This window comes from Taudactylus pleione, unplaced genomic scaffold (assembly GCF_031769625.1).
Source record: "Taudactylus pleione unplaced genomic scaffold, aTauple2 ptg000041l, whole genome shotgun sequence".
Taxonomy (NCBI): Eukaryota; Metazoa; Chordata; class Amphibia; order Anura; family Myobatrachidae; genus Taudactylus; species Taudactylus pleione.
The window spans coordinates 15,879,325-15,898,171 of NW_028284443.1; the positions used below are offsets into that span (position 1 = coordinate 15,879,325).

Consider the following 18,847-nt stretch of genomic DNA (forward strand, 5'->3'; position numbering starts at 1 on the left):
TAGAAATCTCCTTAGATTTATATTAACTTTTTAAGAGCATTCAACCTGTGGTTTGTGCCTTTTATATTGTCACTGATCTCCTCACTGATTTCTAATTCCTTATACAGTATCCAATATATTATGTTATTTTGTAAATCTTAATAACTTTATGTGTAATCTGGAAACAATTGTATGTGACTTTTTTTTGGTATTGTACTATAGTATTAGTTATAGTGCTAGTATTTTATCTATCCTTTATCTATCCTTATGTTATTTTTATTTAAAAAAAATTCCATGCCAGGTTTAGCATGCACATTTATCCATAATTATACATGATTATCACTCACTTTTCAAGAGGTAATGGAAAAGTTAAATAACTAAAGAGATTGTATACCTTGCATGTAGCTATTGCACTTGACTTTTCAATATTCTGCTAAGTGAGCCTATATAATGTTGACAGACAGGTTTCTAGAATGCACAGTATTCAGATCTGTAGAATAATACAAAGCTTAATAATGTGGCATTATATTACAAATACGCTTCTTGTTTCACATAATCCCTTACCTTCGAGCTTTTAAGAGTGTTATATTTTCAGAAATGTTTTGTCACTATTGTGTTTACCTAGTCTGCCTGCAGTTTTCTGTCCTAAAATAAAACACACCCTTGCAGTGGGACAATGCACGGTATGTAAGCTTTCCACAAGGGAATATAGAAAAAAGAGGTAGCAGAACTCACATGAATATTAGGATAAACTCTATAAAACAATTTTTCTATTCATTTACATTTTATCCAATTATGGATATCCAAGACTTTTCTTTGGTCATTAGCTTCCTTGTTACCTCTTTAGCTTCTGGTTTTTTTTTCGTTATAATTTGTAGGATCGGGTATGTCAGATTGTAATTATGATTTACAGTCAGTGGCCACTATATCCAATACAAATACACATGCTCATTAATACAGATAACTACTCTGCCAAACATTTGGCAACAACTCAATGCATAAAAAGCATGCAGACATGTTCAGGAGGCAGCATGGTGGTGTAATATATCTCTCACAGCACTGAAGTCTTGAGTTCATTTCCTGGTCATGGCCTGTCTGTGTTCAAGTTATATGTATTCCTTGTGTTTGTGTGGGTTTCCGCCAGATGCTCCAGTCTCCTCTCACACTCCAAAAAACCTACCTTTTAGGTTGATGGTTTCTGACAAAATGAATACTAGTGTGTGCATGATATTATGTTAGGGAACAGGGACGTATCTACCCATTGACCAGGATGGCACTCGCCAGGGGCACCGGCCAAAGGGGGGTGCCATCCGGCATTGCCACCAGCAGCCAATGGGTGGACTACCCTGCTAGTCCCCCGGGCCCCAAGTGTAGGGCAGACCGCAGTGAACGCAGTATGCCCTACACAGTTTACAAACACACAGCCGCCAACGGCTGCTGTCTGTTTGTTATAGCAGCCAGCCAATAAGAGTCAGACAGACTCTCATTGGCTGCTGCATCAACGGAGGGAGCCGGCTGGAGCTCACTCATAAGCTCCGCCTTCTGGCTCCCCCCGCAGCAGGTGATGGGAGAGACGTCATGACGTCTCTCCCATCCTATGGTGCAGAGCGAGAGCGGGCCCAGAGGAGTGAACAGTGGCGGTCGTCAGCAGGAGCGGGGGTCAGGTAAGTTTTTTTTTCTCAGGCACAGCACAGTGGGGGAGTGTGGCTACTAGGGGGCATTGTATGGCCACTACTGGGGCACGTTATGGGGAGGGGATGGACGCTACTGGGGGCACTGTATTGTGGGACCGCTACTGGGGGCATGTTATGGGGGGGTGGCCGCTACTGGGGGCAGTGTATAGGAGGGGATGGCTACTACTGGGGGCACTGTATAGAGGGAGATGGCCGCTACTGGGGGCACTGCATAGGGTGGACTACTACTGGTAGCACTGCATAGGGTGGACTACTACTCGGGGCACTGTATAGGGGGACTACTACTGGGGGCACTGTATAGGGGGACTACTTCTGGGGGCACTGTATTGGAGGACTACTACTGGGGGCACTGTATAGGTGGATTACTACTGGGGCACTGTATAGGGGGACTACTACTGGGGCCACTGTATAGGCGGACTACTACTGGGGGCACTGTATAGTGGGACTACTACTGGGGGCACTGTATAGAGGGGACTACTACTGGGGGCACTGTATATGGGGTACTACTACTGGGGGCACTGTATATGGGGGACTACTAATGGGGCACTGCATAGTGTGGACTACTACTGGGGCACTGCATAGGGGGGACTACTACTGGGTGCACTGCATAGGGGGGACTACTACTGGGGGGCACTTCCTGAAATTAGGGGGAGGCAGGCGCCAGTCCATTACCTTGCCAGGGGTGTTCGGATCCCTAGGTACACCACTGTTAGGGAATTTAGGCTGTAAGCTCCAATGAAATGCAGACTAAATGACTAACATCCTCTGTACAGCACTGTGTAAATTGGTGGTGCAATACAAAGAAATCTGAATAATAATGATAATAATAAAGAGGTTCAGTTATTATTTAGTCCAGATTTTGTAAATTCCACCATTACAGTCCAGGTTTTAAGGATATCCATGCTTGAACACAGGTGACTTAATTACTACATCAGTAAATTGATTTAACCATTTGGATTCAAGCATGGTATGATATCCCGGTGGTCGATATGCCGACCGTCAGAAAACCGACAGCGGTATCCCGATGTTCAACATACCAACAGGGGTCGATAAGTGCCTATCCCAAACCTTCCCCTGGTGGTGCTTAACCCTAACCTCCCCCCTGGTGGTGCCTAACTCTAACCCTCCCTCCCTGTAGCCTAACACTAACCATCCCCGGTCGGTGCCTAACCTACCTAAACCAAACCCCCCCATCCTCGGGCTAACCCTCATGCTTACCTGCATACTTACCTTTGGGATGCAGGCGGTCGGGATGCCGACTTCTTTGGGATGGCAGCATCTGCATTCTGACCAGTGTTGGTATATTGACGTCCGGGATCCCATCCACCGGCATCTTCACCGCATCCCCTTAAAATCTGTACTGTTAATGGTGGAGTTTGGGAAACTCTGATTTAGACCAAACACCAGATTGGGGACAAAATGAGATCTAAGTGACTTTAGACCAATGATGATTATTGATGCAGACTGATTGGTTTGAGTTTGAACATCTGTTATTTTCATGCAATAAAGTCACTAGAGTGTAAGAATATGCTACACAAGACAAAAAACAAGCAGTGAGCTGCAGGTCTTTGCATGAAAATGCTTTATTAATCAGAGAGCCTACAGGAAAATGGCCAGTCAGGTTCATTCAAACTGACAGGAAGGGGATAGTAACTCAAATAATAATGTGTTACAACAGTGGTATGCAGAAGTGCATCTCTGAACACACAGCATGTCAAACCTTGGAGCTTATGGGCTACAGTGGACACAGACCCATCTAATTTGGATATTACCTGGTCAGATAAATCTCAATATCTCCTGCAAAATGCAAATGGTAGGGTCAGAATTTGGCATGAACAAAATTAATCCATGGATTCATCCTGCATTGGGTCAATGGTTCAGGCTAGTGGTAGTGGTGGAGTAATGGTGTGGGTAAAGTTTTCTTGATACAAATTAGGAGACTTAATAAAATGTAATATAATTTACATACCACAGCCTACATGAGTACATGTGCATTTCTTTATGATCACCGTCTACCAGTCTTCTATTGGCTACTTTCAACAGAATAACATATCACAAACCACATATCCCCAAGCTGGTTCATTGAACATGACAGTGAGTTCTGTGTACACCAGTGGCCTCCACAATCAACAGATCACATTTCAGTAGAACACCTTTGGGATGTGGTGGAATTGGAAATTAGCAGCATATGGGGGAGATGTACTAAGCCTTGGAGAGTGATAAAGTGGAGAGAGATTGTCAGGGGTTGGCTTTTTGTGGACCTGGGGTGGATACATGAGGGGACACAGAATCAGAACTGTAGAAAAACTTGGGTTGTTTAATGAATGGAATGGTAGACATGAAAAAACCAAGTCCAGGGCAAAAGTGGAGATGGGTCAGAGTCATATAATAATTCTAGCAGCAAATAATGAAATCCAGAATGAAGGTAACAGGAGCGGAGCGATAATTTTTAGGTATGTCCAAAGGGAAACAAACTGTAGACAGGGGTTGATGCAGTAAAAAGGTAGTCTGGTTGGTGAGTGGGATTACAACAGTAGCGGGAGGAGGAGTTGCTGGTAGGTGCTGGGAATCCTGAGGCTACCTGAAACCGGCAGGGAGCTAGGCAGAACCGAAGTCAGCTGCATAGAGGAGCTCAGATAAGTGTGACCAGACTCGGCTTAATCATGTTGCACTGGCAAAGTAAGGAAGCTGTGAACTCCCTTAAATCCCCAACAGAAGAGCGTGATTGGCCAGACAGAGCAGCTGACCTTTAGGGCATTGATTCCCAAGGTCACATGGCCCAATGCAAGATGGCGGTGCCTATAGAACTGCAGCTTGGGAACACTATGCGACACTCCCATGCTGGCACGGCCTACCAACAAGGAGCCACCAGATGGACCCCGTGCCAGTTTCCATACTCCAGCACCACCGCCAGATGGTCCACGCCAGAGCACCCTAACGGGCAAAGACCGCAGACTTACCGGTAAGGAACCCCTGGTCGTAACAGTACCCCACTCCTTTCAAGCGGCCTCAGGACACCTTCTGGGCTTGTCGGGATGGTACCAATGAAAACTGTGCACAAGAGCAGGAGCATGGATGTCATTTGCTCTGATCCAGCAGCTCTCCTCTGGGCCATAACCGCTCCAATCCAGAAGGTACTGCAAATGTCCATGTCGGAAGCGAGAGTCCAGGACCCGGCTGAGCTCAAACTCAACTCCCTTTTCAGTCTGGACCCTAGGAGGAGTAGGCAGGACCTTTAGGAATTTGTTGAGGATGAGAGGCTTGAGGAGAGAGATATAGAAGGTATTAAGAACTCGGAGATAGGAGGGAAGCTGCAGTCTGTAGGCCACGGGTTTGATCACCTCAATAATGGCAAAGGGTCCGATGAAGCGAGGTGCAAATTTCATAGAGGGAACACAAAGGCGAAGGTTACGGGTAGAGAGCCACACCTGGTCACCGACTACCATTCTTGGAACCACCCTGTGCTTCTTGTCAGCTCCCTTCTTGTATCTGGAAGAAGCTTTCAGCAGGGCAGCATGGACCTGAGACCAATGGATGCAAAATCCTGTATGGTGGAAATAACGGCTGGAACATCATAGACAGGCAGACTTTGGAATTCCGGAATCCTTGGGTGACGACCAAAAGCAATAAAGAAAGGAGACTGACTGGAGGACGAATGGTATGAGGAATTGTGAGCAAACTCAGCCCACGGAAGGTACTCTTACCAGTTATCTTGTGATGATGACATAAATATGCGGAGGAATGTTTCAAGGCCCTGGTTCACCCTCTCAGTGGAACTGTTGCTCTAAGGATGATAGGCCATAGAAAAGTTCAGCTTGATTTGCATGGTAGAACATAAAGCACTCCAGAACTTTGCCACGAACTGTAACCCACAGTCAGACACTATCTCTGTTGGAAGATGTGGAGGTTGAAAAGACAAGCCAGCTCCGGAGCCAAAGGCAACTTCTTGAGTGGTATATAATGGACCATTTTAGAGAACTGGTCAACCACCACCAAGATGGTGGTATACCCATTGGAAGGAGGCAAGTCCGTCACAAAATCCATGGATAGGTGAGACCAAAGACAGGAGGGAACTGGAAGAGGTATCAATTCTCCAGCAAGTACTTGACGAGGAGTCTTGTGCTGCGCACACTGGGTGCATGAAGCAATGTACTCTGCCACTTCAGATCTCATAGAAGGCCACCAGTAGGAACGTTGCAAAAACTCCAGGGTCTTATGAGTGCCCGAATGTCCAGCAAAATGAGATGAATGTGCCCAGGTTAGAAGCTGTTTTCGCAACTCAGGAGCTATGTATGTTTTCTCGGTAGGAGGCTACAATTTAATTGTGGCAAAAACTTTAGAATTCAGAACTGGGGTCTCCCGGAGTAGATCCAGATTATTGTCTGTAGGAAAAGAACGAGAGGGTATGTGTGCTTTCTGGTTGATGGATCCAGAACGATAGGTAAGGGTAAACTTGAAGCGGGCAAAGAAGATTGCACTACGAGCCAAGTGAGGGCTAACGCACTGTATGTTCTACAGGAGAGTAGATTTCGATGGTCCGTGAAGACAAGGGATGTTTGGAACCTTCTAATAAGTATCGTCACTCCTCAAATGCCAATTTGACTGCCAGCAACTCTTGCTCTCTGATGGCGTAGTTTCTCTCTGCAGGTGAAAATTTAATTTTGGGTGAGTCTTACCATCTTCGAATCTCTGGGAGAGAATAGCACTAACGACCTCTGATGAGGCATCAACCTCCAAAAGAAATGGTCTGTCAATGTCAGGTTGTCTCAAAACTGAAGCAGATACAAAGGCTTGTTTCAGAAGCTGGAAGGCAGACTCAGCCTCGGGAGGCCATCAGGATGGATCAGCACCTTTGCGTGTCAAAGCGGTAATTGGGGCAACCAATACGGAGAATCCCTTGATGAAACGTCGGTAATAGTTGGCAAACCTGAGGAGTCTCTGGATGGCTTTCAAGGAGGTAGGTCGGGACCAATCCAGGATTGCCTGTACCTTCTGAGGGTCCATCTCCAAGTCAGAACCAGAAATAATGTATCCCAAGAAAGGAATACTGGATACACTAAAGACACATTTCTCCAGTACATATGATTCTGTCTCAGTTGCCACAAGACTTCTTTGACATGACTGTGATGTTCCTGAAGAGAGGATGAAAAAATTAAAATGTCATCCAGATAAACCACCACCGAAACATACAACAGATCTCTAAAAATCTCGTTCACGAACCTTTGGAAAACGGCAGGTGCATTGCAGAGCCCGAATGGCATAACTAGGATTTCAAAATGCCCATCGCACGTATTGAACGTGGTTTTCCATTTATCTCCGGCCTGGATTCTAATAAGATTGTAGGCTCCTCTCAGGTTTAATTTAGAAAAAATAGTGGATCCTTTAACTCTATCAAAGAGCTCAGTAATGAGAGGTAGAGGATATTTGTTCTTAATTAAAATGTTATTCAGTCCTCTATAGTCAATGAAGGTCTGAGAGACCCATCCTTTTTGGAAACAAAAAAGAATCCTGCGCTGGCAGGTGATGTCGAAGGTCTTATAAAGCCTTTTCTTAAGTTTTCTGAAATGTATTCTGACATGGCACTGGTCTCTGGTACCGATAAGGGATAGGTTCACCCTCGTGGAAAAGTTTTACCTGGAATTAACTTAATAGGTCAGTCCCAGTCCCGATGTGGAGGCAAAATATTGGCCTCTCTCTCAGAGAACACATCAGCGAAGGATCAATACTCTACAGGAATCCATGACTCTTCAGAGATTTTTATCTCTATCACAGGTCAAATCTTGGGTAGGCAAGACCTCTGACACTCCTCACTCCAGGACATTACTTGCATGGTAATCCAATCGATCCTTGGGTTATGTTTGTGAAGCCAGGGAAAGCCAAGTATAAATCATGAGATGCTTTGGGTATAATCAGAAAGTGGATTTTCTCAGAATGTAAGGCTCTAATGCAAACCAACAGAGGTAGAGACTTCCTGTCACAATTCCGTTAGAAATGGGTCCCCCATCGATGTAGGTCAAAGTGATGGGAAGACTTAAATTCTCACAGGGTACCTGAAGTTGATCAGCCATCTGGGAGGTCAGGAAATTTTCTGCTGCACCAGAATCTAGAAGAGCTGACACAAAAACTGGACCATGTTTAAAGTCTATGGCTAAGGATAGCTTAGAGTCTTTTCTTTTTTTAAAAGGATGGAAGTATTACTCCTAACTGGGTGTCCCCGGAGTTAGTTAGGAGTGGGAGTTTTCCGGCCTGTGGGTACAAGAAGCCCCAAGATGTCCTGCTTCTCCACAGTACAAGCAGAGACTCTCTCTGTGACGCCTCAGGCATTCTTCTCTGGAGAGACGGCTATGGTTGACTTGCATAGGCTCTTCATCGGTAGGTGCAGGAGGGATAGGAGTGGATGGGGTAGCTGGGTAAGACCTAGGACGGTCGGTTTTGAGCTTCTCGGCTTGACGTTCCCTAAAACGAAGATCCACTTTGTTACACAGGGAGATAAGATCATTTAACTTGGTAGGGCGGTCTCGAGTGGCAAGGTCGTCTTTAATATGATCAGAAAGTCCATGCCTGAAGGCTGATGTTAGGGCCTCCTCATTCCACATTAGCTCGGATGCTAATGTTTGAAATTGAATGACGTACTGGCTGACAGAACGAGTGCCTTGATTCAAGCGCTTAAGAGCAGATGCTGCAGAAGCAGTTCTCCCTGGTTCGTCAAATATCCTCCTAAAAGCGGTCAGAAACACTGAATAGTCATCCAGAATGGGGTCAGCGCGTTCCCAGAGTGAGGAAACCCAGTCCAAGGCTGGGCCGGATAACAAAGACACAATATATGCCACATTAGTTTTAGAGGTAGGGAAGTTGGAGGGCTGTAGGTTGAAGTGTACATCACATTGATTTATAAATCCACGGCATAGCTTGGTGTTCCCGTCGAATCTACTTGGAGTAGGTAGAGATAGACGAGGAACTGCTCCTGAAGCTGAAACCACCGGTGTGGATACAGATGTAACCGCAGGGGATCTAGTGAAGGTCAGTGAGGCCTGCATTGTATCTTGCCGGTGGGTTACTTCCTGTAGGAACTGGGCCATTTGTTGCTGTAATGTCTCCATGTTACCCAGTCGGGGAGCTATGTCCTGAAGCAGAACAAGGACTCCTGTCCATTGGACGAATCCATTAGGCCAGTGCAACCTGTCAGGGGTGTGGACCCGGGGTGGATACAGGAGGGGATACAGAATCAGAACTGTAGAAAAACTTGGGTTGTTTAATGAATGGAATGGTAGACATGAAAAAACCAAGTCCAGGGCAAAAGTGGAGATGGGTCTTAGTCAAAAAATAAGAAGTCCAGCAGCAAATAATAAAATCTGAAATGAAGGTAACAGGAGTGGAGCGATAATGTTTGGGTATGTCCAGAGGGAAACAAACTGTAGACAGGGGTTGATGCGATAAGAAGGTAGTCTGGCCGGTGAGTGAGATTGCAATGGTAGCGGGAGGAGGAGTTGCTGGTAGGTGCTGGAAATCCTGAGGCTACCTGAAACCGGCAGGGAGCTAGGCAGAACCGAAGTCAGCTGCGTAGAGGAGCTCAGATAAGTGTGACCAGACTCAGCTTATACACATTGCACTGGCAAAGTAAGAAAGCTGTGAACTCCCTTAAATCCCCAACAGGAAAGCGTGATTGGCCGGACAGAACAGCTGACTTTTAGGGGATTGGTTCCCTAGGTCACATGGCCCAATGTAAGATGGCGGCGCGCCCATAGAACTGCAGCTTGGGAACACTATGCAACACTCCCATGCTGGCACGACCTACCAACAAGGAACCACCAGATGCATCCCGTGCCAGTCTCCATACTCCAGCACTGCCACCGGATGGCCCACGCCAGAGCGCCCTAACGGGCAAAGACCATGAACTTACCGGTAAAGAACCCCTGGTCGTAACAGAGATAAAGTACTAACCAATCAATTCCTAACTGTCATTTTTCAAACACAGCCTGTAAAGTGACAGGAGCTGATTGGTTGGTAATTTATCTCTCTTCACATTAGCTCTCACCAAGGCTTAGTACATCTCCCCAAATGTGTAGGCCACTAAATCAGCAGCAACTGTGTGATGCTATCATGTCAATGTGGGTCACACTCTGGGCCTGATTTAGACCCGTTCGCGAGCACTGGTGCCCAAGCGAGCGCTGGTGCCCAAGTGCGCAGGCGCACAAAGGAGGCGGCTCCATCGTGCGCATGCGCGAGACCCGAATAACGACGGCCAAGCCTTTAGTGGGCATGCCGAGGGCGTGGCTGCCCAGACGGAGGCGTTCCCATGGGAATGCCTACCGTCTGGGTCCGGCCCCACTGACATCACTAGTGATGTCAGTGGGAGTGCTTTTGGCTCTGATAGAGCCAAAAGCACTCCTGGGCTTGCGGCAGGGTCTCGTCGCAAGCCCGATGGTCGCGACTGTCTTGACCATCGCGACCATCATTTTGGCCGCTCGCTATAGCTGTGGGTGGTCACCCACAACTATGCGAGCGGCCAGGAGGCCACTCCAAAAAGGAGTAGGGACAGCCCTGATTCAGAGCGAGCGCTCTGTCAGAGCGTCTGGCTCTGAATCAGGGCCTCTGTGAGGAATATTTTCTGCACCTTTTTGAATCTATGTCATAAATAATTCAGGCTGTTTTGGGGCCAAAGGAGGGTCCAACCCAGTATATGAAAGATGTACAGATGTGTTCACATACACCTATCCTCCAATTGTGCTAAATAGCCAAGTTTGGCATGTCATGGACTTTGGAATATTAATACAGTAAGGCGGATTTACAGTATACAGTAGTGTGAAAATGAGACTTTAATTATTTTTTCAGTTGTTGAAATAATTCTTTAAATATTTAGCAGTTTGCGACTTCAGCTTTATTAGCAACTCCAGACATACTTTGAAGTTATGTTACATATAGTATACTCATCTGAGAATTTTAAGATTTAATTATAGATAACACAACAACATTCCTGAGCATTTTATGATGGGAGAAATATAGTACTACAAGACAAGACAATGCAGATTAACCTCACTTATGTGTTTATACACTACATTTTCTAGGTTGCAAACAAATAGGTGACATGTTTAAATTTATAAATCAATAAGGTATCTAGATTCTTTGCAGCACTGACTTTATAGGATAATAGAATAATGGAAGTAATATAGAAATCCATTCCAGGCAGAATTGTGGAAGCCGAGGTCTTACTGCTCGCTCACAAACAAGATTTTTCAGCCCTGAATTTAATATTAGAATTGTTCCAGTGATAACCCTTATGGCTTTTTACTGCTGGGTATACATAAATGGAGATTATTCAGTATTTATTATTTTTCTTCTTATAGTAGAATAAAATTACCTTAACACAGCTGAGCTGTATTTATTATACCCAACTTAATTATTTGAGAGGCCAAAGCATGTTTATCCTCTGATAGTCAGTAAGGATTTCTTTTTTACAAACATTGCTGAAAGGTGAAAAATCAGCAGGGTGACATATTTATGAATCATTTTTACTGACCATTTTATAGAAACTTATTGTTGTCAAAGGTTAATGTGGAAACCACCTAGAGAAGAAGGAGCGGCAGGGTACTGTAGGTAAGAAACAGGTTTAAATGGCCACGGTGCCGTTACAGTCATTAGTTTAATGCCTCTATGTACAATATAATTATGTAAAGGTGGTGGCACTTTTTAATGATCTTTAATTTTACTTATTAACAGGTTAAAGTTTAACTACACTTTTACTGCCGGTTCACCTTGCCACTAATTTTATAACCTGCAATAGACAGATTATTATTATTTATTTTACTTTTATTGGCTATTTATATAGCACCACCATTTTACACAGCACTGTACAGAGAATTCAGCATTCAAACAATATAAAATCAAAAATCCACAATCACAGCAATTCCAGTTTACTCGTTGTCAAACTACTACAGTAGGATGGCATTCCACCTGACTTAATACAGCACCATCACAATCACATGATGAGTGATCACATGGGCTAGATCTTTTTAATTTAACCAGAAATGGTTTACAATATATAGTATTTTGTTTTTTTCTATTTTGTTTGGATGCTTCCTTACATTTAAGCATTTATTTATGCAGTGAAATGTCAATAAAATGAAGTGAGTGACAGACAGCATCATTCAATGTAGTACACGATTAAAATGAGCGATTGAAAGATAACGATATCAGTATCATTCGAACGTTCGATATTTGTTTCATAATAATTCGATAATCGTTTGAAAATCGTTTGCAATTTCTTTAAAAGATTGGTCTTTTAGACATCTATCATCGTGCAAACATGCTGGTCAACCTGACGATAACATCAGGTTCAGCATGTGTGCAGATGATTGATTGTGCCTACACTGAACAACTGCTCATTCAGTGTAAGCACATCACAGACTGACAAACAACTGCATGATTATAATGTCGTAATCGTGCAGTCTTTTGCTTGTCTTCTAGTGGATAGGCACCTTAACAGTCAATGTCTCAGTGCCTTGTGAGAGTCAGAAGGAAAGAATCAGGGCATCTGACTGTGAGTGGAGCCACACTAGATACATTAATAGTGCATAGTGAAAACCAAGAGGGTGGAGGGAATTGTCCATGAGAATTTATGCAAGTGGTAGAAGAATTTGAAGATGAACTGGTAGAAGATAAGGAGGACAGATAGAAGTCATGAGTTAAGAGTGTGAGAAGGGCAGGTACAGTAGCCTGTTTGATCCCTGCGTTCTTCTTTAGAATCACAGATCCTGCTACCAAACTAGAATATTATTTATGGTACTTTGCTGTTAAAGGGACTACCTTTTATTTCTATTTTCGGGATATTTATCCCCTATTTTCATTCACGACAGAAACCCGGCTAGCTTGGTTTTGAGGTTGTGTCTTGCTGTACCTCTGTGCTCTTGTTGCGCCACTTGGCTGAACCCCACATCTTTTCTACATGTTGTGTGTGAACGCCACTGTCCAGGTGCACAAGTGGCCTGTTGCCAGAATCTACTGCACATGCGCAGGTCTCAGGGAAAACGGCATCTGTGCCTTATTAACGGGATATCTCAACTATGTATATGCAAATCACCAGGAAAATGGCCGCTGTGCCATTTTCCCTGTGATTTTTGCTGTTTTGCTTTGGCGGCTGCCAGCAGATGTGGGACTCCGGAGACTGTGGAGAGGTAAGTATAACTATATATGGGTGCAGGGTGTGTGGTGTGGTCCCCCCTGGACTCAGGGGCTCATGTGCATCACACACCCTGCATGCATTATAGATACATCATTGCCAATAACAGGTCAGGGTCATTTATATAGGCACATTGTCTCAGAAAGATGATATGTACAAGGTGCTCAAAATATAATCTTTTAAACCTGTGACTACTATTTTTCACTCATCTGGTAATTTTCCTTTGATTTGAACTTATTAGATCTGCTCTTTTATTTCATCAGACAGAGGGCCTGATTCAGAGCCGGACGATCTTTCAGAGCGCTCGCTCTGAATCAGTGCCCTCCCTCTCTTTTTTTAGAGCGGCCTCCTGGCTGCTCGCATAGTTGTGGGTGACCACCCACAGCTATAGCGAGCGGCCAAAAGATGGTCGCGATGGTCAAGACCATCGCGACCATTGGGCTTGTGACGAGACCCTTGTGGTAGGGTCTCGTCTGCCGCAAGCCCTGGAGTGCTTTTGGCTTTATCAGAGCCAAAAGCACTCCCACTGACATCACTTGTGATGTCAGTGGGGCCGGTCCCAGACGGTAGGCGTTCCCATGGGAACGCCTCCGTCTAGCCAGCCATGCCCCCGGCACTCACCATCGACAGCACGCCCCCTTTGTAGCGAGACCCATAGCGACGGCTTGCCCATCGCTATCCAGGTCTCGTGCATGCGCACGACGGAGCCGGGTCCGTCGTGCGCATGTGCACTGGCCCAACATCGACCAGCTTGTGAGCGTCAGCGCTCGCGAGCGGGACTGAATCAGGTCCAGATTCTTTTCATGAAAGAGTGACCTGCAGCTCTTGTCTAAATTTGTAGGACTATTTAGTTAGATAATATTTATATATAGTAATATAATATTGTTGTTGTTTTTTACTTCTGCTTTACCCTGTTGTTACCGTATTGTTATGATTGATAGGCTCTTGCAGCAAGAGAAAACTAACTTTTTTAATATGTATTTTTGATTTGTTGTGTTTCTATTTTGTTCTAGGGCTGTAGCAGAAAAATGTACAGCTTTCTAAGAGGAACCAAACAGCTACAAGTGTTAAGGTTCCTTGGAATCTCTATTGGTGTTACCCAGATCCTGGCTATGATTCTCACTATTACATTGCTGTGGGCTCTATACTATGATAAGAAGGATCCGGGAACTGATCATGTCATACCTCTTAGTCATGAAGCTGCTCAGCACCAGTGCCATCCAGTGGAGGTTTTACAATCAAATTCCACAAGGATTTCTGATCAAAGAACTAATGGATTAGCCAATGGATTTAACACATATCTAGAAATGGATGAATTGTAACTGGTTTCATCATATATGTTTGGCACATTTTATTGCATTTATTCTTTTTTAGATCATGCAAGAAATGTCTGTAGCATGTTTTGTGGAAAATATGACACTTTGGAGTTAGTTTATTTATTCCAAAAATTTGGAATATTATTAATGGATTTGTTCTGCATTTAGCAATTTAGTGCACGTGAGGTAGCACATTTTTGCTACAAGAAATACTTATAGGATTTGATAACTAAATGTTGTCTTAAAAATAATTTATCAGAAACAAATTAAGGCCCTCATTCAGAGCCGTACGCTTTGAGCAGAGCGCACGCTCTGAATGAGGGCCGCCCTCCATAAAAATGGAGCGTCCTCCTGGACGCTCGTATAGCTGTGGGTCACCACCCACAGCCTATACGAGCGTGCAGTTTGATGGCCGCGATGGTCGTGACCATCGCGACCATCGAAACTGCGAGCCGGAGCCTGCGGTTGAGGTTTTCAACCGCAAGGCCCGGAGTGATTTTGGCTCTATCAGAGCCAAAATCACTCCCACTGACATCACTAGTGATGTCAGTGGGCCGGCTTCCGGCACGCCCACCAAAAGGGGCATGCTGTCAATCAACATCGACAGCACGCCCCCTTTGATCAGACACAACGAGCGAAGGAAAGTCCTTCGCTCATCACGTCTGGCGCACGCGCATGACGGAGCTCCCGCCGTCGTGCGCATGCGCAGAGCACAACATCGACCCACTTGCGAGCGGACAGCCGCTTGCGAGTGGGTCTGAATCAGGCCCTAAATCTTTTTTATTTTTTTTCTCCTGAATTATTTTTAATATTTTGCCAGACTAATGGTAAATTCAGAACAAATCGGTTAGTTGTTCAATATGCAGCCACTTCACTCATCTACTGTATTAATATTGCTGCCACTGATCAATGCATATACAGTACTGCAATTCATCATCTGATGCTTTAGCAAACCTTTGTGGTAATATTTGCTATTGGTTTGTCATTATAGATTACAAAGCAAAACATTTCATTGGAATTACAGTGACATCACCTGGTTGCAGGGCCGGACTGGCCATCTGGCACTACTGGCAAATGCCAGAAGGGCCGATGGCCTAATGGGCCGGCCTGGTGTGAAACGCAGCCGAGCAGTTCCACCTCCTGGCACACTGCGAGACCAGGATACTGAAAGACAAAGGCATGCTGCGAGGTCAGGCCCCCGTGACTTGCGGCACGCCCCAGTTAGCTTTAACCACGCCCCATAAGGTGAGGCCTCTTCCCCGTGATGTGAGGTCACGCCTCTTTTGCGCGAGTATGAGCGGCTGAGGCATGCAGACATTGATGCCAAGGCTGGTCAAGAGCCCATGTCCGTCTCTGCATGCTTGCATCCTGGCTGGGCCAGGTCCAATTTACAGTACATCTCTGCTTGCAAAGGAAAACAAATCTGCAGTTCTGTCCAGCAGCATCTCCTGCCATCTTACCTGGGGGGGCTGCCGTTGCTGCTGCTGGTCTAGGTCCCGGTGCCTGCTCAATGAATCTGGCAGGCGTCGGGACCTGCGCATGAGCGATGGTGGCACCACGCATGCGCACGCCTAACACATGCTTCTCAGGGCTGCATTGGTTGCAACCCCAAAAAGCCCTGTAGGGCTGCCCGAAACGCAGAGCCGCTCTCTGCTGATCGCAGCTCACAATGGCAGTTCCAGGGGGAGGAGACACCTCCCCCTGGCTGCCTGTCTTCAGCGTGACTGGCAGGTGGTGCTTCCAATAGGGAGCCACCTCCAGTCACAGTGAAGCCAATGCAGTCACAGACTGCACTGGCTCACTGAACAGTGGAGGATTTTACTGGGGGGGGGGTGTTCAGATGCAGTTAAATGAAACATTTAAATGAAACATACACTATACTGTACATCTGATATGAGTTGAACCAAATTTTTAAATAATATTTTTTTGTGAAACACATTTGCTGTCATATACAATATTGACCATAAGCACAACAAAATTCTAACTCTTATTTTTATATTCTAGACTTTATACAGTAATATTTATTAAAGGGACTTATCTGAAATGCATTTTAATTCAAGTCAGTAAACATAACATCATGGCAATTGTAGTGTTTCTGCGGTCTTGTGTATCAGACCTCATTGTATGAGCAAAATGTCCCTGGGAATACTTTTCTAATGTTTGTACATGGTAGTACACTTATTATACAGTATGTGTCCCCTCAGAACCTCAAGTCACTCCAGCTGCAGTAAGTGTAGGTAACTCGGTATTTGGTTATGTATATAAAATTACAGTAATTTAATCATTCTTTGAGCTGTGAATATATTTATTGATAATCATGTAATTGTCAGTGCCTTGTATGTTTTATGTTAATAATACGCTGACTAGATCACAGGAATTACATTTCAATTTACAATGGTGATAATTTTCAAGTGTGAATATGAATATATTTTTGTAAGTATTCTTAGCAAATAGTATTCTACCATAAACATTACTTTACAGCTTTAAATGCAAAACACCAGTATCAGGTATTTGCCGTCTTTTTCTCAACTTAAGACCTAGCCAATCATAAACTGGAAAAATGCAAGTCTTACCTCGGTTCATATATCCATTTTAGTCAGAAACAGGAAGGATGTGGGTGTACTTTATTCTATCCATATCTGAGGCTTGGTGTTCATATACTGTAATGCCAACTTCCTGCTCATGGAGCATATTAATGTGCCTTGTACCTCATTACTTGCCGACATTGGAGTTTCCCTCCCCGGGAGAAGCCTGGAGAGGAGAAGCAGGTGGGAGGTGTTGGGGGCGGGGTAGGATTGGTTCGAATCATTAAACCCCACCCCCTTGCTGCAATTTTCTGCGAATAACGCATATTTAAATAAGGGGTGGGGCCAAAATGACACGATTCTCATAGAATCGAGTGATTAGGTCATGCTCCCTACTCGTGGACTCGCCGGTCCGCAAGAAAAATCTCTTTATTCTGCTCACTTCACTAGGAAGTGGGTAGAATGCGGGAGTAGTGCCTACCCTTCTAGGGGTGCGGGAAGTTACCCGAAAAATCTGGAGCCTCCAGTGATTTCCGGGAAGGTAGGCATGTATGCCTCATTGCCATGTTTTCTACCTCACTGTCAACCTGCTATTCTTTACAATGTTCTTTTCCTCTCTACCCAGGGGCGTATCTATAATGGGTGCAGGGTGTGCAGTGCACAAAGGCCCCTGGGTCCAGGAGGGCCCACACCGCACACCCTGCACCCATATTTTTTAATACCCCTCCGAAGTCCAGTGTCGGCTGTAGCGCTGCACAAAACACCTGGAAATGGCAGCTGTAGCCATTTTCCCTGTGTTTTGCGCAAGCGCATAAGGGAAATCGCCAGGAAAATTGTGGCCGCGCCATTTTCTCAGTGACCTGCACATGCGCAGTAGAGTCTGGGCCCAGACCAGTGCTCAGAGTCTACTGCTGTGGTCAGTGCGCAGCCGGCTGCCGAGGAGAGAGGAGGTTGCCCTGGATGGGGAATTCACACGGGCCCCCTCCTCTCTTAATACGCCTCTGTCTCTACCACTGGAGCTTTACATCTGAAGGTTTGAAATTATATTTATTCATATAATTTCTCTCTTCTACATATAGAAATATGTCCTTATTCACCTAGCATTTTTGTGCTACATTACGAGACGGGTGGTGCGATTTAGACACCACATGACAGATAGCTATTTTTGGAGTATCGCACCTTAACAGCTTTTTGTGCAATGTATAGTGTCTTTTTTGCACCACAGCCACTTACAAACATTATTGTAGTGTACAGGGGGCTTAGAATTTTATGCTTGTCTTGCAATAATAGCAGTGTACATTTGCACAATGTTGCATGGCGTGGCTCAGTATCGACTTTTTCTCAGATTAGCATCCTACAGCATGCAAATCCACTAGAGGTGTACAGGGTGTGCATACTTTGTGCTTTGGCCAAATTAGGAGACAATTCAGTAAAAATACTGAGCGATGGGATGCATAACGTGGCTCTGGTGCATTTTTCGGGGCACGCCAAGTAGGGTTATTTGGTGCAATTTGAGGCTTGTTGAACAAGGACACATCTGCCATAGATCAAGTGCCAGAACTGTAAAACAGTTTTGTTTCTACTATTTATATCATGTCAGAGTATCTACTGTATCTTCGGATGTTTTGTATCTTCGGATGTTTTTACTGTATCTTCGGATGTTTTAAGTGGTTTCTAATGCAGTAACTATTTATACACTGTTCTGATGATGTCATATCATCCCACCAATGATATGACATCATCAGAACAGTGTACAAATATTTACTGCATATATAGCCCTGTCCTTGTCATTAAACCAGGCTGTTGCATTGAAGGGACATTGGGCCTGATTCAGGCCCACTCGCGAGCGGCTGTCCGCTCGCAAGTGGGTCGATGTTATGGACTGAGCATGCGCACGACGGAGGGAGCTCCGTCGTGCGCATGCGCCAGACGCGACGAGCGAAGGAAAGTCCTTCGCTCGTTGTGTCTGATCAAAGGGGGCGTGCTGTCAATGTTGATTGACAGCACGCCCCCTTTGGTGGGCGTGCCGGGGGCGTGCCTCCCTGACGGGGGCGTTCCCACGGGAACGCCTCCCGTCAGAAGCCGGCCCACTGACATCACTAGTGATGTCAGTGGGAGTGATTTTGGCTCTGATAGAGCCAAAATCACTCCGGAGCT

At 45.2% G+C, this 18,847-nt stretch overlaps 1 protein-coding gene across 1 annotated transcript in view; it reads left to right on the forward strand.

Annotated features, from left to right (window-relative positions):
- Positions 1–14,171, forward strand: part of TSPAN12 (tetraspanin 12) — a 179,599-nt gene extending 165,428 nt beyond the window's left edge. Inside the window, exon 8 of the mRNA XM_088456145.1 lies at positions 13,863–14,171. Within this exon, the coding sequence (XP_088312271.1) occupies positions 13,863–14,171 (309 nt within the window). The remainder of the gene's footprint in view (positions 1–13,862) is intronic.
- Positions 14,172–18,847: the final 4,676 nt, after the last annotated feature.